The following is a 22,308-nucleotide window of genomic DNA, read 5'->3' as shown; positions in this document are numbered from 1 at the left end:
TGATAATCAGATCAAGAGTATTACTCCCTCTAGTTGCCTTCCGAACATGATCATATAGAAAACAATCGTCTAATAAATCCACGAAAGCCTTGCTAATGTGTAAGGGACCAACCCCCAATTTCCAGTCTGGGATATTAAACTCCCCCATTATAAGGCTCTCCGATTTACTGGCCCACTCTATTTCCCTGGACAGTTTCTTATTATACTCATCAGAGTCATTAGGCCTATAGCACACTTCTACTCTCAAGTTTGAACTCCCAATGCGCATGTCAGACCAAACTGACTCGACACCGCACTGTCCAGCGATGCCGACTGGCTTCACTTCCTTGGATTTTATGTTTCTTAACTAATAACATAACCCCTCCTCCCTTCCTATCCTTTCTGTTCATATTGTACTCCCCAAATTCCAGTTCTGCATTCCTTATATCTGTGTGACACCACGTCTTTGATATCCGAAGAATATCTCCCTTTGATGTTGTCAGCAATACTTCAAATGCATCAAATTTATTTACCAAACTCCTAGCATTGCTGTACACGCAAATATACATGCACATGTTCCTATTCTTAGCTCCCCTAACACAATCCATGTGTTTGCTTGTACCGCAATGACTCCCAGCAGTCTCTGAAATACCCTGCATCTTGTTTTCCAGGCTGCTGCTCATTCCAATGAAGCAGTGCAAGAATCACTTTCACCTCTGCCACCAGTTTACTGTCCCACGTAACATTACCTCGATAGCATCAGCAAATATTCTTGAACCCTTTCTATTTAGGTGTATCCCATCTCTCCGGTTTACAAGTACAGATCATGTTGAAAAAAATTCTATTCCTTGAGCCGTGCACAACCTTTCCAAGGCCGAATTGATCGACAAGGCTCTCATCATATACTCACTCCCTGGGCAGAATTGCAGACACTTTGAAATTCATCCCCAATTCACGGCTTTTTTTCAACAATGACCTGTATTTGTTAAGTAATTCTGCCGGGATTTTTGTGTCACTGATTCTCTCATCGTTAGATCTTGATGGAAAACAAGAGGTCATCTCCTTATCATTTCCACATGTTTGTATATTTTCTTGCACAGTTTTCAGTTCTTTTTTTTATAAAGAAATCCATTTAATGTTGTTTGCTTGCGTTTTTCGCTCATTTTGTTTTTAATGAAAATTTCTTCTTTTAATTTTTAAATACTGAAATTACGTAAATTTAAATGAAATATACAAATTTAAATTTATATATTTAATCTTGAAAAAATTAATTTTTACCTTAGAAGAAAAAACAGTAATAAATAAATAAATTAATCTAAATAGCAGAAATCGGTCATAAACTCACATGTACAAAAAAAAAAAAAATATATATATATATATATATACTGTTCGTCGTTCTCTAGAAGACTAAGTCTATAATAATCACTCCACATCGACTGTACCGTAAGTGAATCAGACTTCAGACTCACGGTTCATAGAACAGTCAGTTCTAGTGTTCAGCTCATTCTCGAATAAAAATGCAGCGTTCGCACGCATCCCAGTATATCTCATTCGCTGGATCTGTTTATCTAACACATTTTGCTGTAGTAAAAAACGTTCAAGTTTCATTGGGAAATATATATTTTTGTTTTTAAATAAATTTTGAAAGAAATCTATTAATTTTAAAGATTACTATTAATATATAAGTTTATAATTATAAACTTATATTAAATTTATAATTATATAAGTGGGTGCACGTAACCCCAGAGAAAGGAACCAACTGTGTGGTACTACACGTAAGGTGGTAGAAAATGAAAAAGACCTGGGAGTAATTGTGCAGTCAGATATGAAGTTTTCTGAGCAATGGAAACAGGTGCCAGGACAGGTCATGGGGTTTTGTCAATGATATACAGGAATTTTGCTAGCAGCGAAAATTAGGTGAATTGTCCCTCTGTATAAGGCAATTGTCACGCCACGCCTTGAGTACTGCGTACAGGTCTGGAAGGTTTAATTTAAGGAAGGATGTAGATTTGCTTGAGTATGTACAGAGAAGGGCAACAAGAAAGGTTGCCCTTCTCTGTTGCCTTTAGCCAGCTGGTGGTTAATTGCTGGAACAAACTTTCATTTGTCGTTGTGGAAGTTGATAGGTTAAATAAGTTTAAGGAGGTACTAGACCAGTGATGGAATTCAAATAATTTAACAACCGGTTCGCTGCCCTAATGACCGTTCTAGGTATAAAAAAACTATATACCGAAAGGTAGTTTATTATTTCATGCAGTTAATACTTAAATAAGAACAATAAAAGAGGTCCACAAAACTAGATTATGTTATAAGAATGAGTTTTAAAATATTAATGAAAAAATATTAAATAATACCTGACAAAAAACAATAAAACTGTTATTTAAGATATTTCCATATTGTTTCTTGATTGGCGTCCTCGCTTGCAATTTTCTTCGCTTTTATCAGAGCATCATCGGCTGAGTGATTTATCCTTAACCACTGTAGGAGTAGGATCCCATTCCTTTAGAGGTAGACCGATTAGACTAATAGTCATTGTGACCGATTAGACTAATAGTCATTGTGTTTGATATATTAGAAACAGTTAGGCGACTTCTCTTCTCTGAACATATTATGTTCATCTTTGAAAAACTCCTTTCCGCTTCTGCTGAACTTACAGCAATTGTTCTGATAATATTTTTAGCTCTTTGAACACTTTCAGGATAATTCTGAAATTGCATAATTCTGGGAATTTTTTAAAACGTTTTCCAAGAATCTCGATAATCATTAATATCAATTTGGTAATTAAAAATGTCATTAAATACGAGCAATTGTTCTTCAGCTGCTTTCCATGGAACTAGTACTTCTTCAATATTCCAGTAATCTGGCTCCAAAAAATTGAGAAATTGTAATTTATTCCTATCTTGAAATTAGCTACAACTTGCTTTTAAATGTTTACAATCCATTAGTCTTTTTTTTTTTTTTTTTTTTTTTTTTCAAATTCGTTACGATGTTTTCTAAAAGTCTTTCCCGAGGAAGCCCGAGACAAATCGATGATTTTCTACAAATTTTATATTTTCTACAAATTATATATTTTATATTTTATATAATTAATTCATCAACTTTTTTTTTTTCGTATGGACCCTTTTCCTTTCCAAGCATTTGAAATGCTTTAATAGATCTTATCACGAGTTTTTCAGCCTTTATTATGTCTATATTTCTTGCTTGCAGTGCATTTGAAAGAAGAGAAATTTCGTTTAAAATATCAATCATCAATGCCAATCCGTTATAAAATATATATTTCAAGACGGGCAGCCATACCTAAGTACTTTTTTATTTGAATAAAAATAGTGATGTAGCGCTGGATAAGCGGGCCACACAGCTAGGGTTGACCTTAAACCACAGGCAGCCCATCTTGGTCTCAAAACTCCACCAATCTTTATAATTTCAATTCCAAGTTGTTCGGATATTTTGGAAAGTTCAATTTGGTTCTTATTGGATTGATGAAAAATAGAATATATCTTATCAATAAATATTTTAAAATGATTTACTTGCTTTGTTTCCTTTATCGAATCATCTAAAACAAGATGGAGGCGATGATTTGAACAGTGCCATATTATTATGTTTGGAAACTCTTTTGCAATCCTAGTGCTCACTCAAGATTTTCTTCCTAGCATAACGCTGGCACCATTGGAGTAAAATCCTATTAAATTTTTTTCTAGGTAGTTCTTAGTAAGCCCAACATCATTTAAACTTTCCATAACTGAAGAACGTATTGTCTCTGCATCTTGTTTTTCCAATTCAACTAGTTCAACGAAAATTGTTGGTGATGTAACTGAATCCAAGGCCAATTCTAATACAACAAATTCTGATTTTGGTTTCTTATTGAAAAAAATCTATCAAACTCTGTTGCCTTTTCATCCTTTTAAGGGCTGCTGCAAAAAAAATTTAAAAATGTTTTATTTTAATATATTATAGAGCAGGAGCGGATATGTGCCAATATATTTGAATATTTTTACTGGTTCTGTCCACGTGCGGTCATATCAAACTTTTATAAACAAAGCACTATGCTTATACCATTGATCAACATCAGTCAGAACATACATTTTCTTCATTTTATCGATATTAAACGAAAATTTCTTGCTGAATTAATAAATGGCATAGAATACCAGGCGCCCACCTTAGAGAGAACCCTGATCACAAATGCCATTTTAACAACCGGTTCGCCGAACTCAACAAAAAATTAGGTATCGGTTCTGCCGAACCGGTGCGAACCGGCTGAATCCCAACACTGTACTAGACAAACATTCAGAGAGAATTTTTTTTTTTTTTTTTTTTTAGGCTGATGCTGCATGAGCGCATACGTTTGCTTTCTTTCATCACATGCCACTACTACTACTACTACTATGTTAAAAAGCAAATCAATTTTCGATCACTTACGACACACATTCTCAACTGGGCCCATAACCTGTTGGTTTTAATAATATTTTAGTATGAACTTTAAGTCAAATTACATAGATAAAAGATAATGAATTTGCACAAAGATAGCGTCACATAATAAAAGGATTTTATAACGAACGAGTAAAAACTTGAACTGTTTCGTGGGCTCGTTGTTACTGGATTGAGCCTCAAAGATTCTCTGTAAGATGGAGCTACCATCAATAATCATCGATGAACAATAAACATTTCTAACAAATTATTCGTGTCACCTTTGATACCTCTTTCTGAATTGGGAATACATTTCAAATTCAAATTAATATATTAGAGTTACCTGAAATTTAATACATGAACTATGTGTCTGTAATACATCTGGTTGTAAATTGCGTGTGTTCTCTGGTCGATTTGACTCTGATTATACTAATCAGACTAATCAGAGTCGTTAGGCCTATAACACACTCCTACTCTCAAATTTACTTTCCCAGTGCTTATGTCACACTAAATTAACTCGACACTGCACTGTCCAGCCATGTCGACTGGCTGTAGTTCTTTGGATTTTATGTGTTTCTCAACTAATAGCATAATCACACCTTGCTTCCTATCCTCTCTATCCTTTCTGTAATAAATCTTTAAGGAAATCCCCATATCAGTACGCTGTGGTCACTGCCAGCTAGTAGTTTCTTCATCGGTAAATTCTTTATGCCCGAATAATCACTTCTGATACTGTAGATATTAGTGTTTTGCACCAACCTTACGTAAAAATAAAATAAAAACACAAAGGAAACTGGACTTTTAATAACTGTGTTTATAATAAATTATAATAATCTGTATTTACAATAAATTTAACTTTACGATAAACTATACATATAAAATATTAAAATCTGCTACATTAAGAACAATAAAATGCATTAAAATATACTAAGTTAAAAGCGATAAAAAAACAACCATAGCTTTCAAAGGCTCCAGCCTTCTTCTTCAGCGGTATTTTCTTATTCTGCAGTACATCTTTAAATATCAGCAGGTTCATGGTACTCATCACGTGTTTCATTCTCACGCGTTCCGTTCTCTTGCGTTGTGGAACCGGAAGTGGCTCGAGCGGGAGTCATACGGAACCGTTCATCCCTTCTGAGGATAGTGGCCTCAAAGAGGGGATGAATCCGCGTACCTCTATCTCTATTAATGTTGATTGTAGAACAGATCCGCAAACTCTCGAGCCACTTACGGTCCCAGAACTTATGCGCCCGATCGGTGATGATAGCATCGTCCGGGGAGATCTGGTGCTGCTTCTCCCAAAAATGTTCGGCCACGGCGGATTTGCCATACTCCGCATTTCTTATTGCCTTAGTGTGTTCCCCCAGACGATCTTTGAGACGGCGTTTTGTTTCCCCTACATAACATTCCCCACAATCCGGGCATCTAATGCTATATACGACCCCACAAGTTAAAATCCCCTATTATAAGACATTCTGATTTCTGGCGCATTCTATATCTCTGTACAATTGTTAGTTGTACTCATTCGAGACATTAGTCCTATAACACACTCCTACTCTCATTTTTGCTTTCCCACTGTTTATGTCACACCAAACTGGCCCAGCATTGTGCAGTCCACCTATGTCAACCGGATGCACTTTCTTATATTTTAGGTGTTTCTCAACTAACAACATAACCCACCCTCTCTTCCTATCCTGTCTCTCCTTTCTGTACACATTGTACTCCTCAAATTCCAACTCTGGACTGCTTATATCTGTGTGACCATAACTCTGATGTTACAACAATATCTTCCTTTGATGTTTTGACGAGAACTACAAATTGATCAAATTTATTTACTCTCATCCTAGTATTGGTGTACATGCAAGTATGCATGCACCTGTTCTTACTCTTATTTACCCCAACACTGCCCATGTAATTATTTGTTCCATCATGATTACCACCGTGGAACAACTTTTGCATCAGCTGCACACTTATACAAAAGCTTAATTTTAATTTCTTGTTTTTCTTTGCTCCACAGGTTGTCCCAAAACTCCTTAATTTTCCTATTTGGTATTGCGTTGCATTTCTTCTCATCTTCTTCGATTTTCCTTTAGAAGGCTCTGTTGTTTGCATCAAATATCTGCTCGTCTGTTTTCGCTCCGGCACTCATTGTGTATCGGAGAAGTCTGTTTCTGAGTGTCAGGAGGTTCTGTTTGATGACGTGAAGGTAATCATCGATTCTCTAATTATTTGTCTCATTGTCAGTCTTGAGGATTGTATTTACTTTTCTGATCAGTTTCTTACTGCTGTTATCCATTTTGTACTGGGTGACTTGCCCTATCTTAATTCTTGGCTATTTATTAAATAAATAAATAATAATAATAAAATAACATAAACAAACAGAACAAATAGCATATCCTAATTAACAATTTACTTTACTGCCAACTTTTGTATAGCAAGTGCAAATTTAGACATTTGTTTGTAAATTGCGTTTATCTGTTTGTAAATTGAATCCTGGGGATTGAGATTCTGCATTAATGTCAATGCTGTGACACAGTATTTGTAACTGGTAACGGGTATTTAGTAGCAGATACGTTATAGATATATGTACTGTTATGTGAGAGTTTCGTAGTAACAAATAGGTGATTTTGGCTCTTTGAATTAGTTAATCTTATTTACAGGCACTTTGAAATTTTGGAGCGTTTATCGTGGTACTCAAATAAAAATGTGTGTGAAGTAAAATTTACCAGCACAATTTAAAGAAGTATTGGATAACGTGATTTTACTGAGTCGAAGTGCGAGTTCGTTTGAAAATTGATAGGCAAAAAAAAAAAAAAAAAAAAAGAGAGAGAGAGAGAGAGAGAGAGAGACTGGGGAGATGATTGTCGTGCCGTGCTTCCAGTAATGGTCTAGCAATAATTAACCCTTTCTTAATTAAACGTAATACTGTACTGCATTAACATTTTCTTTTCTGCCTTTGAAATGGGTAGGTAAAATCTATACGTAATGGTTGTTTTAGTAAATGATGCAAAAGAAAAGCCGAAATTGTGATAAGCCGGTATCTGCATTTCACATTGGCACATGGGAGGGTGGTGTGGATTTGGAATTTTTGACAACTGACTGACTGTCGTAATTCCCAGTCAAATGAATGATCAGAATTTACACAGTTCTACTTTTACGGTTGGGCTACAATATCAGGATCCACTGTTCCCTGCTGTATATCTTTTTCTGCCTAGATTCTATTGGTTGCCTATCGGCGCCATATACAATTAATGTTTTTTATCATTGGATGACAATGAATATTGCGAAAATAGCGTCATCCTAAAATGCAAAAAGAAAGCAATAATAATAGGGGTATTGGTTATTCCTGCAGTTCGCTGTTTCATTTATATTTTATTAAAAATAAAAATATATGAAATAGAGAAATTCATATTAATCATATCTGTTGTTTTATATTATTATTTATTTTATTTTATTTTTTTTGAAATTTTGTCCTGTTGTGTTACTATTAATTATACAGCATGAAACTTTTTCTAAAAGTACATAAATATAACTTTTAAATTATCAGAATACAGTATTATCAGAAAAATAGCTAACTATTCAATCCTAGTAGGTTTTTTAATTATTATTATTAGCCATATATTATAAGCCATATGATGCAAGGAAGCTTATGCTGCACCAGCCAAAAAAATTTCTCCAGTTACCCTGAGAGAGAGAGAGAGAGAGAGAGAGGGAGGGATGGGAATCACCAAGAAAGAGAAGGATGATGATATCCAGCTCAAGACTCTGGGTTTACCAAGTGCATACTCACCAGATGTGAGCAAGGAAGCCTGAGGCTTATGCTGCAAAAGCCAAAAAAAAATTTCTGAGATAAAGAGAAAGAAAGAAGTAGAAGGGAATCACCAAGAAATAGAAGAATGATGATATCTAGCTCAGGACCATGGGTGTGCCAAGTCCATACTCACCAGATTTGAGCTCTTGGGTTATTATTATTACTAGCCATATGGTGCATGGAAGCCTGAGGCTTATGCTGCACCAGCCCAAAAAAAAAAAAAAAAAAAAGTCTGAATTACCCTGAGAGAGAGAGAGAAAGAAAGAAAGAAAGAAAACAAACAAACAAGAGTCAGTAGAGAGGGAAGAATGATGATATCCAGCTCAGGACCTTAGGTGCCAAGCCCATACTCACAGATGTGAGCCCCTGGGTTGTTGGAGTACATCTATTAGTATGATCTCTGTAAGGTATAATTCTTATCATAATTTTTTTTTTTGAGTGAAAAAATAGTGTTTTTTTTTTTTATTACTTATAATTTACATATTTATTCCACCTTTTTGTTTAAATTTTCTTGTGTAGAATGCATTCTTTATTTGTCTTCTGTTATATCCCTTCCATTCTTAATTTTTGGCATTTTCATCTAGTAAATGCTCCAACTCTCGCCAAGAAAAGTACTTTAGAAAAATACAATAGATGCAAAGAACACATAAGTTCAAATTATATTATTCTACTGGTGCATGTATTATCAGTAATTCATACCCCTCACCACATTCAGAGCATATGGGAAGACTAATTAGGATTGCTAGTTCAGATGGTACATCCCAAAAAAAAAAAAAAAAAAGCCCGTTGTGAGCATCTGTCAAATGTCATCTACAGAGTTAACATGTCAGGACTGGTAAATTAAATTGCCAGTATTTAAAGTTCAGTATCATTTTGAGAATGTTGGTGTGGGCGACATGGGGAGGGATGCCAAATAACAAATGAAAGTTTGATTATTAAAAAAACAGTTATGCCATCATTGTACCATGGTAATTCAGTAATTGTTATTATTTAGGTTTATAATTGTAACTTGAAGTGTGAAGGGGATTATATTTATTTATAAATATCTTTAGAAAGTAGGTATTAATTAGCTAGTTCAGTTCTTGTTACAGAAATTTCATTTCAAAAGACAGTAGACTACAGTTATATATATATATGTGAGTAAATTAATATATCCTAGCCAAAACAGTTAAATTTACTGATGTGAGTGACTATTTTCTCCATTTAAGTCTAACAGAAGAGACTGTTTTTGTAGGGACGGGATACACTTAAATAGAAAGAGTATACAAGAATATTTACTGATGCTGTCAAGAAGTGTTAGGTGGATTCAAAAAACTACTAGCTGGGGGAAACACAAACTAGCAAGCAAAGGAAAATTTGATTTTTTTCAGTGCTTTTATTGGGATATGCTGCATTCTGGGAAGCAAAGTGCGAGGATTACAAGGCCTGCTGCAGGTCTTCGTGGGACAAGCAAATATATGAGCTCTGATGGTTACTGAGAGCATAAACAGTGATATATATATTTGCTTATAGACTAATGGTAGGAGCATAATAAATAAATTTGATGAATGTGAAATATTGGTTAAGTCATCGCATGCAGACATAACAATGTCAGAAATGTGTGGCACTGTGAAAGTAAGGTGCCCATGTTCTATATATATTTGTTGAGAACACAAAAAAAACAAAAATTCACCAAAAATGTATGCTATAACAAATGACAAGGATTCCCTCTTCTTTTAAAGCAGGTCTAGAGAAAGTTGGGAGATATATGTCATTTTAAAATTTTAATGACAGTTTAGTCTAGCTTTATGCCCTATGCGGGAGTGTTGTACAAGGAAGATGCACATTCTGAGATTAAGTGAATATCAGTTATTATCAATTTTTCATGGGAATAAACAATTTAGTTACAAAATTTTAATATATATAAATGAAGTAACCTTCTCCATTCAAAATCTAACAGATGTCTTTCAAAATATACAGTCAACATCCTGCATTTTTTTTTTTTTTTTTTTTTTTTGCCACGTATAATTCATTAATTCTATTAGAATAACTTGTTTGAAAATTGAAGCTAAAGACAAGCTGGCCCAATTCTAGGTCATTAAATCCTTGCTAATTTTCAGTCAGCTTCTCTTCTTGCTTTGAAGAGACAACTTAGCAGAGAAAGTGACTTTCTCTGCATGAGCTTCATTAAGTGTACAAGTGATTACTAACTTTACCTTTTTGTCATTTGCTTCATAACTATAATGCTCCTCTTGTATATGTGTAACACATAAGAAATGTAAAACTTTATTTCTATATATGTGTAGAGTAGTGGTCTTAACTTATGATCTGGAATTTGATAACTTTGACAGATTCCATTCTTAGGAGCAGCTTTCTGAAAAATAAATTAATTTTTGAAAAAATTAATTAATTAAATTAATTCCTGTACTGAAATTAAATTATAAAGGCAGTGAACGCTCAGATGGAGAAACTTTCTGTTGGTTAAGAAGCACACAGACTTTATAAAACAGTACACTAAATTGACATGGATTGCCAGTGAATATTAAGTCAGTCTGGTGTGGAATAAGCACTGGGAGTGAGTCAAATGGCTATAATGATTAAAATGAACAACTGTAATCCAAATAGAGTGAACCAGTAAATCAGACATCATATTATATGGGATTTTAACTTTACACATATTCGTTGGTATTTGGAGATGGTGACTTGTGCAAAAGTATAACATTTGTGTATTTATTGAATAATTGTTTTCTGCATCAGCATTTAGTGAGGCAATAAGAGAACATAGTACTCATGATTTGATTATTGGCAGTGACTCTTTGTGCATTAAGAATCTCCAGCTAAAGGTACCCCTAGGTGGCAGTGATTGTATAAAATGCCCTTAAGTAAATCCCTTTAGGTATTTTATAATTAAATTATAAAAGGCATTTTATAATTTAATTTACTTAGATGTAACTACTGTCAAGACTAAAGGGAGGGGATTTTGCTTTTAAAAAGATGAACTGTCTAAGGCACCATTATATGTGGTTAATAAATAGTAAATGGGAATTATTTGAGGAAGTAATCACAGAAGCTACATAGCTTTTTATATCATTAAGAGATATTGCTCAAGGTTTAGAACTAAATGGGTGTGAGGCAAATTGATGACACTAGTGGCAAAATAAAAAATTGCTGGGGATGACTATAAATTTTAGCATTAGTATTGGTAGAGGCATATGATGCAAGAAAGCAAACTTACACAGCATCAACCAAAAAAAAAAAAAAAAAAAAAAACCCTTCCCATTTTCCCCATCCATTCACTCCAATTGTCTAATTCTGCCTTGAATTTTTTTTAAGCTGTCAACATCTACAACGACAGATGGCAGTTTGTACCAGCAATCAACCACACGCTGGCTAACCCCAGGGGCTCATATCTGGTGAGTATGGGCTTGGCACACCCAGGGTCCTGAGCTGGATATCATCATTCTTCTCTTTCTTGGTGATTCCCTTCTACTTTTGACTCTTTCTCAGGGTAACTCAGAAATTTTTTTTTTTTGGCTGGTGCAGCATAAGCCTCAGGCTTCCTTGTACCATGTAACTAATAATAATAAAGGCATATTTCTGCACATCTATTCTACAACTGTCTTTCTGCAATTTGAATTTATGGCCCCTCAGGTGATTAATCTGGGCAAGAGGAAGAATCCCATCAGCATTAAGCTTGCTCAAACCATTCAAGGCTTTATACACCTCAATCAGATCACCTTGCATGTGCCTAGTTTCCAGACACTGTAATTTGCAGGATTTAGGCCTTTCATTGTAAAAACAACCCTTTGTTCAATTCACCAGTCTCATTGCCCTTCTCTGCTCATTCCAGCAGCCCAACATCCTATCTAAAATGAGGTCTCCAGACCTGTATACAGCACTCGAGGTGTGGCCTGACCATTGCCTTATACAAGTGGATAATCACCTCCTTATCCCTGCAAGAAAAATTCCAGTATATCATTGACAAGTCACCATACGAAGTACTCAAGGCATGGCTTGACCATTACTTATACAAAGGTATAATCACCTCCTTGTCTCTGCTAGCAAAATTCCCAAATATAATTGACAAAACTCCCCGACCTGCCCTGGCAGCCCATCTGCACTGCTCAGAGAATTTCATATCTGATTGCACAACTACCCCCAGTTCTTTTTCATTCTCCACCTTCCTGAGTGTAATACCACTCAGGAAGGTGGAGAATTGTCAGAAAGGTACACAATTGTTACATTTCTCTTGGGTTACTGCTACCCATATGCAGTACTTTGCATTTGTCAATATTAAACTTCATTTGCCACTTCTGATCTCATCCACCTAACTTTTCTAGATCCTGTTGCAGTAGCATACTGTCTTTACTATCATTAATAACCTCGCCAACCTTTGTATTATCTGCCAACTTGGACAATAAGCGCGATATACCTTCATGGATATAAATACACAAAATAACAATGGGCCCAGCACCGACCCCTGAGGACTCCACTAATAACATTAGGCCTTGTACGTACAGCAGTGTCCATTGATTACCACTCTCTGTCTTCTCCCTAATACAAAGGGATAGTCACCTCCTTTTCCCTAGTAGCAAAATTCCTGTATATCATTGACAAGACCTCATGACCTGCTCTGGCAGCCTGTCTTCACTGCTCAGAAAACTTCATATCTGACTGCACAATTACCCCCGGGTCTTTTTAATTCTCTACCACCCTGAGTATAAAACCTAACGCACAGTTGGTATGTGTTTTATACTCTAGGATGACCATGCAATCAGAGGAGTTCGCAAGATATACAGGAAACATCACTGTATGTAGTAGTTGCACTGGTTATATTCTGGTCACATAAAGCACATGTTCTTATGTACCCTTGCCCTTGACACTCAGTTATGGTGACCAGTTAACTTGTAAGTAGCTATTTGTGTTATATGCATAAGGTATAAGGTATGTTCGTGTCAGACGGCACCTAGGATTTCTCCCATCTCCGCTGTGTTATATGCATAGTATATAAAGGCTAATTAAAAAGCTAATTAAAAATTCAAGTTAAATTCTAGCTTAATTTTCAGTTATAAATAAATTTACATTTATTTTTGATATGGCTAAGGTCAGAAGAGTTAACATATTCATGGTACTGCATAAATATTGAATTAATTATTATTTAGGGCAACCAGATTTTTAGTGCCAAGTTCACAGTAGACTGTGAATTTTTATGGTATTTTATGTACAATCTTGGTCCCTCAACCTCCTTATTTTTGCCCAAGCACATAAACCACAGACCACATCCAGGCCATATATGTTAGAGTTGTTATATGGCTCCCACAGGAATATTTGCTATTATTATATTGGCCCTCATAGAAAAATAGTTTGGAAGATGTGTTTAGGGATATGGATACAGATAACCAGAAGTATACCTAATTCTAACTGGGAGCTAAATGATTCTATTATAACTGAGAGGAAAGATGAAGACAATTATTGAAACTGATTGAGGAACCTTGGGCTGATAGAATTCATCCAGTTTTATTAAAAGAAGCAGTGAAAGAGGTAACCAAACCCTTAGCCATAATTATGAGAACATCCTTAGATTTAGGGGAGTTACCCATGGACTGGAGATTTGCAAATGTTTTTCCTATTAAGAAAAGCAGTAAAGACTTCTTTACTTATGTGTCCATTAGAAGGAAGGAAGAGGATGAATCACATTGGTCTACTACAGGGGTTTGCGACAATGTTCCAAGGTGTTTGCACTAAAAATTCTTAAATGGCATCTGTTTAGATTTACATAGGTATATTATTATAAACTACAAAATATAACTAATAATAAAGTAAAATAAAATTAAAGAATTGCAAAGGAAAGAAACCACATCTCACACAATTCCTTAGTATTACTTTACTATTTTACAGTATATCATGTTAAATAAATATCTAAAATTATTTCTTGACTAAATGTCTAAGAGTATGAAAAAGGTTGTTTATGCATGGGTACTGCACTACCATCATTTCTACAACCCAGGTAGTATGCATGCATTGTTTGATTACATCTCATATTGTGAATACCTTCACAACGAGTTGTCGAGGTATTGTACTTCTTTGAATAAGTAATGCTTCACCAGTGAAGAAATGTCACTTATTCTCGGCGGATCCTCCACCCAGATTGCACCGTTTCGAAGCTTGTTGGTTTACTTATTGGTTGGGTGGGCAGGTACTCTATTCTTGCAATAGTGACAACCCAATTAGCATTAGCATTAGTAGAGGCATTTGATGCAAGAAAGTAAGCTTATGCAGCATCAGCCAAAAAAAAAAAATAAAGTAAAATAAATAAATAAAAAATAACCACTTCCACTTCACCCCTCTGTTCGTTCGAAATACCTGTCCAGCTGAGCCTTAAACTTATTTAGGCTATCAACTTCCACGACAAGGGATGGAAGTCTGTTCCACCTACCAACCACCCGCTGGCTAAAGGCAAATTTCCGCACATCTATCCTACATCTGTCTTTCCTCAATTTGAACTTATGCCCTCTCAGGTGATTATTCTGAGCAAGAGTAAGAATCCCATCAGCATTGAGCATGCTTAAACCGTTCAAGGCTTTGTACACCTCTATCAGATCACCTCGCTGGTGCCTAGTCTCCAGACACTGTAATTCGCAAAACTTAAGCCTTTCTTCGTAAGAGCACCCCTTTGTTCCATTCACTAATCTTGTTGCTCTTCTCTGTACTCATTCCAGCAGCTCTACATCCTTCTTGAAATGAGGCCTCCAGGCCTGTATACAGTACTCTAGGTGTGGCCTGACCATTGCCTTATACAAGGGAATAATCACCTCCTTATCCCTGCTAGAAAAATTCCTATATATCATTGACAATACATCATGAGCTACTCTTGCAGCCCGTCTGCACTGCTCAGAGAACTTTATATCTGCCTGCACAACCACCCCCAGGTCCCTTTCATTCTCTACCACTGTCAGTGTAGTACCACAGAGTTGATACGTTGCTCTGGGGTTGCTGTTTCCCATATGTAGTACTTTACATTTGTCAATGTTAAACTTCATTTGCCACCTCTCAGCCCATCTGCTCAACCTTTCCAGATCCTGTTGCAGCAGCATAGTGTCAGTAGTGTCCTTGACAACCCTGCCAACCTTCGTATCGTCTGCAAACTTGGACATTAAGCTTGATACACCATCGTCAATATCATTTATAAATACAGAGAACAATAAAGGACCCAATACTGAATCCTGAGGGACTCCACTAATAACATTAGTCCACGATGAGCAGTGTCCATTGATTACCACTCTCTGTCTCCTCCCCCTCAACCACCCCTTTATCCATAGCAGCAATTTGCCTCCAATGCCACACTGCTCCAATTTGTGCAGCAGTCTTCCATGTGCAACAGTATCAAAAGCCTTTCTAAGATCCAAGTATATAATATCAAAGTTATTCCCTGCATCCAGTTCTTTTGTGACTGCATCATAGTATCCAATCAAATTGGTCAGGCAAGACTTCCCCTTAACAAAACTATGCTGTGTCCGAGCTATAACTGAAGTCTTGTCTAGATGATTCTGCAGTGCTTCTTTAACCAGTGCCTCCATTAATTTTCTGGGAACAGAAGTTAAACTCACAGGTCTATAATTACTTGTGTCAGCCTTTGATCCTCCCTTGTGAATTGGGGTCACATTTGCACATCTCCAGTCCATGGGTACCTCCCCTGAGTCCAAGGAAGCTCTCATAATTATGGCTAAGGATTTGCTTACTTCCTTTGCTGCCTCCTTTAATATAACTGGATAGATCCCATTCACCCCAGCTGCCTTTCTTGTGTTTATCTTCAACAATATCCCCTCCACTTTACTCTCAGTTATTACAAATTATGAAGTATAACTCCACAATATGGGAGATGCTTATTGTTTGCATGGTTTGACCTAAATATATTTCTTGACTAAATTTCTAAAAGTATGTAAAAGATTGTTTATGCATTGGTAATGCGAGATATAATCAACCGATGCATGCATAATACCTAGGTAGTAGAAATGATGGAAGTGCATTACCCATGCATAAACAACCTTTTTTTATACTCGTACACATTTAGTCAAGAAATAGTTTTAGATTAACCATTCATCAAGCATCTCTCATGTTGTGGAGTTATACTTCGTAACTGGGTTGTCACTATTGCAACACCAGGGTGCCTTGCCCGTCCACCAAAGAGGAGCGAATCAGATCCGAAGCGGTGTCGCTTGGGGGTTCTTGATGGGGCCCTCATTACCATGAATAGGTAACAACAATCTTCCCTAAATGGAGAAGCTTTGTCTATTCATGGGATTCATGAATGTTTGAGTTCAGTGAGTGTGAGGAGTAACTGCTCCTTTCCTCTACCTCTCCTACTATCACCTTCTTACACCTTTTTTGCTTTTCAAAGTCTAATAAGGGACAATATGCGGATAACAGAGTATGTTAACCCATACCATTCTTCAAATGGTACCATCTAGGCGGTGGTATCCGCCGAGAATAAGTAACATTAGTCTTCTCCATAGCTGAAGCATTACTTATTCAAGGAAGTGCAATACTTCGGCAACTCGTGAAGGTATTCACAATATCAGATATAATTAAAAGATGTATGCATACTACCTGGGTAATAGAAATGAAGATTACATGCATAAACAACCCTTTTTAAATAATGTTTTCCATACTAATTTTTTTTCATTCTCAAGGATCATTGTTATGTATGGGTACTTTTTTTTTTAGAACCTATAGTACTTAGTACCGTGCATAGGTTGAAAAGTTGAAAGAAGATACTTGTTGACATTAAAATTGAACTTCTGTAGACTAATTTTCAGGAAATATGTATAAAGGAAGGTTGTTTTAGAAAATAGAAGTTGAATGAATAAATGAGGAAGAAGAAATGTTGGTTCTGTGGGATTGAACTTGGACAGTAAACTGGTTGGGGCACATGTTCGGACTGCTTTGAACAAGAGAGTGGGAAATTATATAAGCCATTTCAGAAGAACAGTGCCCATGGAAGTATCTGTAGAAAAGGCATGCAGCAGAAACAGAGACTGGAAAGAGTCTGGCTGTTAGAGATGAGTCATTAATTAACCTAACTGCCCTCATCTGAATGGAATCTAGAAGCCTGAGAGAGGTTTTGGATTTGCGATTTCTGGAGTCAACAACTGTTTGGAAGAAAATTACCATCAAAAGCGAAAGAGAAAACCCAGGTTTTTGGATGCAGAGGAAGCGATATTTGTAATAGGTTTTATGACAAGAGATTAGAAGTCAGGGTAATCCCCAAGGTCTTTCCTAGAAATTGAAGGGTAATCGAAGATGAGCAAAGGAATCCTTTTTTTGTGAGATGTAAGATAGGACTGAGTTTTGGAAGGATTACCCTGACTTATATATATATATCCTGTATTTCAGTGAAATCGGCATTTAAGAATTGGCAGTGGATACTCGAAAAGTTGGATGGTGGAAAGCAATGTGCTATAATCAGCAAAAAGATAGGATTTCCGGTCAATAGAAGAAGGTCATTAATATACAAGAGGAAAAGAGTGGGAGAAAGAAATGAACCTTGGAGGACATCAGCATTAGTGGAGAAGTTAGAAGACAGAGAGCCGTCTACCATTACCAGCAGTGAGCTGTCAGAGAGAAAACTGGACACCCAATTACCAAGAACAGCTGGCAAACCATAGGGTGGAAGCTTATTTAGAAGACCTTTATGCCAAACACGATCGAAAGCCTTTGAAATGTCAAGAGCAATGGCTTGAGTTTCACCAAACGTTTCTATTGAATTTTTACATAGATGGGTAACATAAGCCAGAATATCACCAGTGGATCGACACTGACGGAATTCATACTGGCAATCGTTGATCAGATGAAAGATTTCCAGATAGTTTAAGAGTTGGCAGTTAATTGATTTCTCCATTACTTTGGAAAGAGTTGAAGAGATTTGTCACTCTTTTTAGGCGCTTTCTTAGCATCAGAATCATCAAAATCTTTCTGACGTCCTGTTGATGGAAAACCACAGGAGGCCTTGAATGGAGTGTATTGGGAAAGGTTTGAGGTGATTTATCAAGATCATCAATACAGTATAAGTTGGAAGAGAAATGTTTCATCAGTTGTCCCGGGGCAAGCTTAGCATTGTCAGCATGTTTTTCTGTACTATGTAGATAGTAATGCTGGTCCGGAACGTCGTCCAGATTTCCTTTTGGACAAACCTGCAACCACTTGATTGTCGGGAGCATTGTAGGAACTCAAGACCGGGGGCTAGTAAGCAGAATTTAATTAATTAATATGATGTGGTCACAAAGGCACTGGATGCAAAAAATAATTTTGATATCATATAATTGGATGGCCAAGGTAAAGAAAGCCAGCGTGAGAACTACGGCAAACTTCAGGGAACTTACTGGTCAAACTGCTGCATTCTCGGTAAACAGATAAGCGCGTGTTATTGGTAGTGACAGAAGTCGTCGAGAACGTCGAATGTATTGATTGACACGTCGGTATGACAGACAATGTAATGATTAGTTTTTTTATCAGTATTAAAAGATTGGAATTCATGAGTGATTTCGCCATTAAAAAACCATATTACTAATTTTTTTAATACTTTTTTAAGATTTAAAGGATAGGTTAGGAAAAAAAGGAAAAGGTTTTTTTATTTTTCGTTATATTTCATAACCCGACCTTAAATGTTAGGTTAGGAAATAAAAGGAAAGAAAGAGTCTTTATATATACAGTGGATTCCGGTTATTTGGGGCAAATCTTAAAAAACAGAACCCAATCGAGAAAATAGCCAGGATTTACTTCGCTTAATTGGGACAAAATGCCGTTTAATCGGGGCAGAAGACTGCAGCACTGAAGATTACCTTACGATTGTCCCCAACTGTACCACGTAGTTCGGTCGAATTTCTGGAGGTCACAACCATAAAACAATAAAAACAATTAGCAGTCACCTGTTTATTGGGCTTTTGTATTAGTGAAATCTATCATAAACTGATAGCAAACTCTATCTTATTGAATGTGCGATAATACCGACAGCTGGAATTCTGTGGGTTATTATGGTAAAATGTGTTTACACTTCCATGAAATCTTCAATCATATAAAAAAAAAATAATTATCAGGCTCTTCCCTTCATTCCTATTTTTAAAGCTTCATAATTTGTTACTCCGTTCTCACTTGCGCGTATCGTGTTACTTGCAATTTGTGTGTGTGCGGTGTTCTTTGTTATTGATTGCTTATCTTTTTACTGTTTTAATTATTAACCCCACCCACAAATGACATTGAACAGAAATGTCAACTAGTTTATTTAGTATCTACATATTACAGTACGTATTAATTATTCCGACTATCACGTATATTCTTCCGAATTTCACGTATCATTTAATTTTTTAATTGGTAAGGTAATAAAGGGTAAATTTGTACTTAATATATCTTTACTTTTATAGCCTATGGATAATATTCCTCCTATTATCGCTAATTACAATCGCTGTTTAATAGAATTAAAATTCAATTCACAAACGTGAATGACCGGCGTGAATTCACAATGACCGGCGCTTATTACATATCGTATAGTGAACGGTACTTTACAATTGTGACGTCATCGTAACGTGATGTGATTGAACAGTGAACCAATTGTAAAGGGGGGGGAGTACATTGTATTTTTAACTATTTACGTGAAACTTCGGATAATTGGGGCAGCCGCTTAATCGGGCCAAAATGCACTAGTCCCGATGTGTCCCAAATAACCGGAATCGACTTTGTATATAAGTATCATAACAACAATCAATCACTTAACGCTATGATGTTATCGTCTGTCATACCTATGCGTCAATCAGTATATCCTTCTCGACTTCTACTGCTGCTACTGATAACATGCATTGTCAGTTTACCGAGAGTGCAGAGAGAGAGAGAGAGAGAGAGAGAGAAACTAGTAGCAGCAAACCAATTTATCTCTTAAGTTTTCCTTGGTTCTCGTGTTGGCTTTATTTACCTTTGGCACTTGGATTTCAGGAAAGCCTTTGATACTGTTGCACATGGAAGACCACCATACAAATTGGAGCAGTAGGGTATTAAGAGAAAGTTGCTACAATGGATAAAGCGATGGTTGAGTGGAAGAAGACAGAGTGGTAATAATGGACACTGCTTTTCATGGATTAATGTTATTACTGGAGTCCTCAGGGTTCGGTGTTGGGCCTATTGTTGTTTTGTGTATTTATCAATGATATTGATGAAGGTATATCAGGCTTAATGTAATAGTGATGGTAGTAATGGAGGCATGTGATGCAAGAAAGCAAGTTTAATGAGCTGATGTAGCATCAGCCAAAAAAAAATCAGTTTCACACATCCATTCCCTCTAAATGTTTGTCCAGTTCCTCCTTGAATTTATTTAAGCTATCAAGTTCCACAATGACAAAGGAAGTTAGTTCCAGCAATTAACCACCTGCAGGCTAAAGGCAAATTTCCAAACATCTGTTCTACAACTGACTTTTCTCAGTTTGAATTTATGCCCCATCAGGTTCGTAATCTGAAAAAGTGGAAGAATCTCATCAGAATTCAGTGTGCTCATCCCATTCAAGGCTTTATATACCGCAATCAGATCACCTCACAGGTGACTAGTCTCCAGCTGCTGCAATTTGCAGAACTTAAGCCTTTAAGGGCACAAAAGGTGATATAGTTGTACACGTTGGCACTAATGATATCAAGAGTAGGAGACTAGCAGAATTACTTAACAAGTACAGGTCACTGTTGAAAAAAAGCCGTGAATTAGGGTTGAATTTGAAAGTGTCTGCAATTCTGCCCAGACACGATAGGAGGGAGTATATGATGAGAGCCTTGTCGATCAATTCGGCCCTGGAAAGATTGTGCAAGGCTCAAGGGGTAGAATCTTTTTCAGCCTGGACTGTACTTGTTGACAGGAGAGAGACTGCTTCTACAGGGATGGGAAACACTTAAATAGAAAGGGTGCAAGAATATTTGCTGATGCTATCGAGGCAGTGTTAACTGGGTCGGAAAACTGCTAGCTTGGGGGGAGACAAAGACTAATAGATTAACAATAGCCACTGGCAGAGGTGAAAGAGATTCTTGCACTGCTTCTATTGGAATGAACAGAAGCCTGAAAAACAAGATGCAGGATATTTCAGAGACTGCTGGGAGTTATTGTGGTACAAATAAACACATGGGCTGTGTTAGGGGGTAGCTAAGAATAGAAACAGGTGCATGTATACTTGCGTGTACACCAATGCTAGGAGTTGAGTAAATAAATTTGATGAATTTGAGGTATTGTGCAAAACATCAAAGGCAGATATTGTTGGGATATCAGAGACACGGTGTCACACAGATATAAGGAATGCAGAACTGGAATTTGGGGAGTACAACGTCTCCAGAAATGATAGACAGGATAGGAAGAGAGGAGGGGTTATGCTATTAGTTAAGAAACACATAAAATCCAAGGAAGTGAAGCCAGTTGACGTCGCTGGACAGTGCAGTGCCGAGTCAGTTTGGTATGACATAAGCATTGGGAGATCAAAATTGAGAGTAGGAGTGTGCTATAGGACTGACTCTGATGAGTATAATAAGAAACTGTACAGGGAAATAGAGTGGGCCAGTAAATCAGAGAGTCTTTTAATGGGGGATTTTAATTTCCCAGATATTGACTGTAATTTGGGCCTGGTCACTCACACACTACCAAGGCTTTTGTGGATTTATTGGATGAGTGTTTTCTACATCAGCATGTTCGGGAAGCAACTAGAGGGAGTAATACTCTTGATTTGATTATCAGTAGTGATTCTTCATGCATTAAGAATCTGCAGATAAATGAACCACTAGGTGGAAGTGATCACAGTGTGCTGAAGTGGGATTTACTCAAAGAGGTAACTACCATTAGGGGTAAAGGGAAAGGTTATTGCTTTCGTAAAGGTGACTATGATGGACTGAGACAGTATTTAAATTCTATACAGTGGAACCAACTGATGATGTTACCAACAGCAAATTCAAAATGGGAAGCATTCAAAGAACTTATCTTGGAAGCTACTAGGCTTTACATGATATCGAAGTTATTCTTTGCATCTAGTTCCTTTGTGACTACATCATAGTATCCAATCAAATTAGCCAGACAAGACTTCCCTTTAACAAACCCATGCTGTGTCTGAGCTATAACTGAAGTC

General features: G+C 36.5%; 1 protein-coding gene across 4 annotated transcripts in view; it reads left to right on the top strand.

The window, feature by feature from the left end:
- Nucleotides 1-6,480: 6,480 nt before the first annotated feature.
- The window catches only part of LOC150087135 (MPN domain-containing protein), a 357,845-nt gene continuing 342,017 nt past the window's right edge, over nucleotides 6,481-22,308 (top strand). For 2 of the 4 annotated variants that reach the window (XM_090371834.1, XM_090371837.1), the window contains exon 1: nucleotides 7,664-7,716. In XM_090371834.1, the coding sequence (XP_090227960.1) occupies nucleotides 7,689-7,716 (28 nt within the window). In that variant the 5' untranslated portion in view covers nucleotides 7,664-7,688. Of the gene's footprint in view, nucleotides 6,590-6,874; nucleotides 7,005-7,663; nucleotides 7,717-22,308 lie in introns of those variants that run through there. The other 2 variants (XM_090371835.1, XM_090371836.1) reach the window with 2 other exon arrangements.

This window comes from Mastigoproctus giganteus, chromosome 4 (genome assembly GCF_048544385.1).
Source record: "Mastigoproctus giganteus isolate SK-2022 chromosome 4, ASM4854438v1, whole genome shotgun sequence".
In the NCBI taxonomy this organism is placed as follows: domain Eukaryota; kingdom Metazoa; phylum Arthropoda; class Arachnida; order Uropygi; family Thelyphonidae; genus Mastigoproctus; species Mastigoproctus giganteus.
This window is presented reverse-complemented; position numbering and strand designations above follow the sequence as displayed.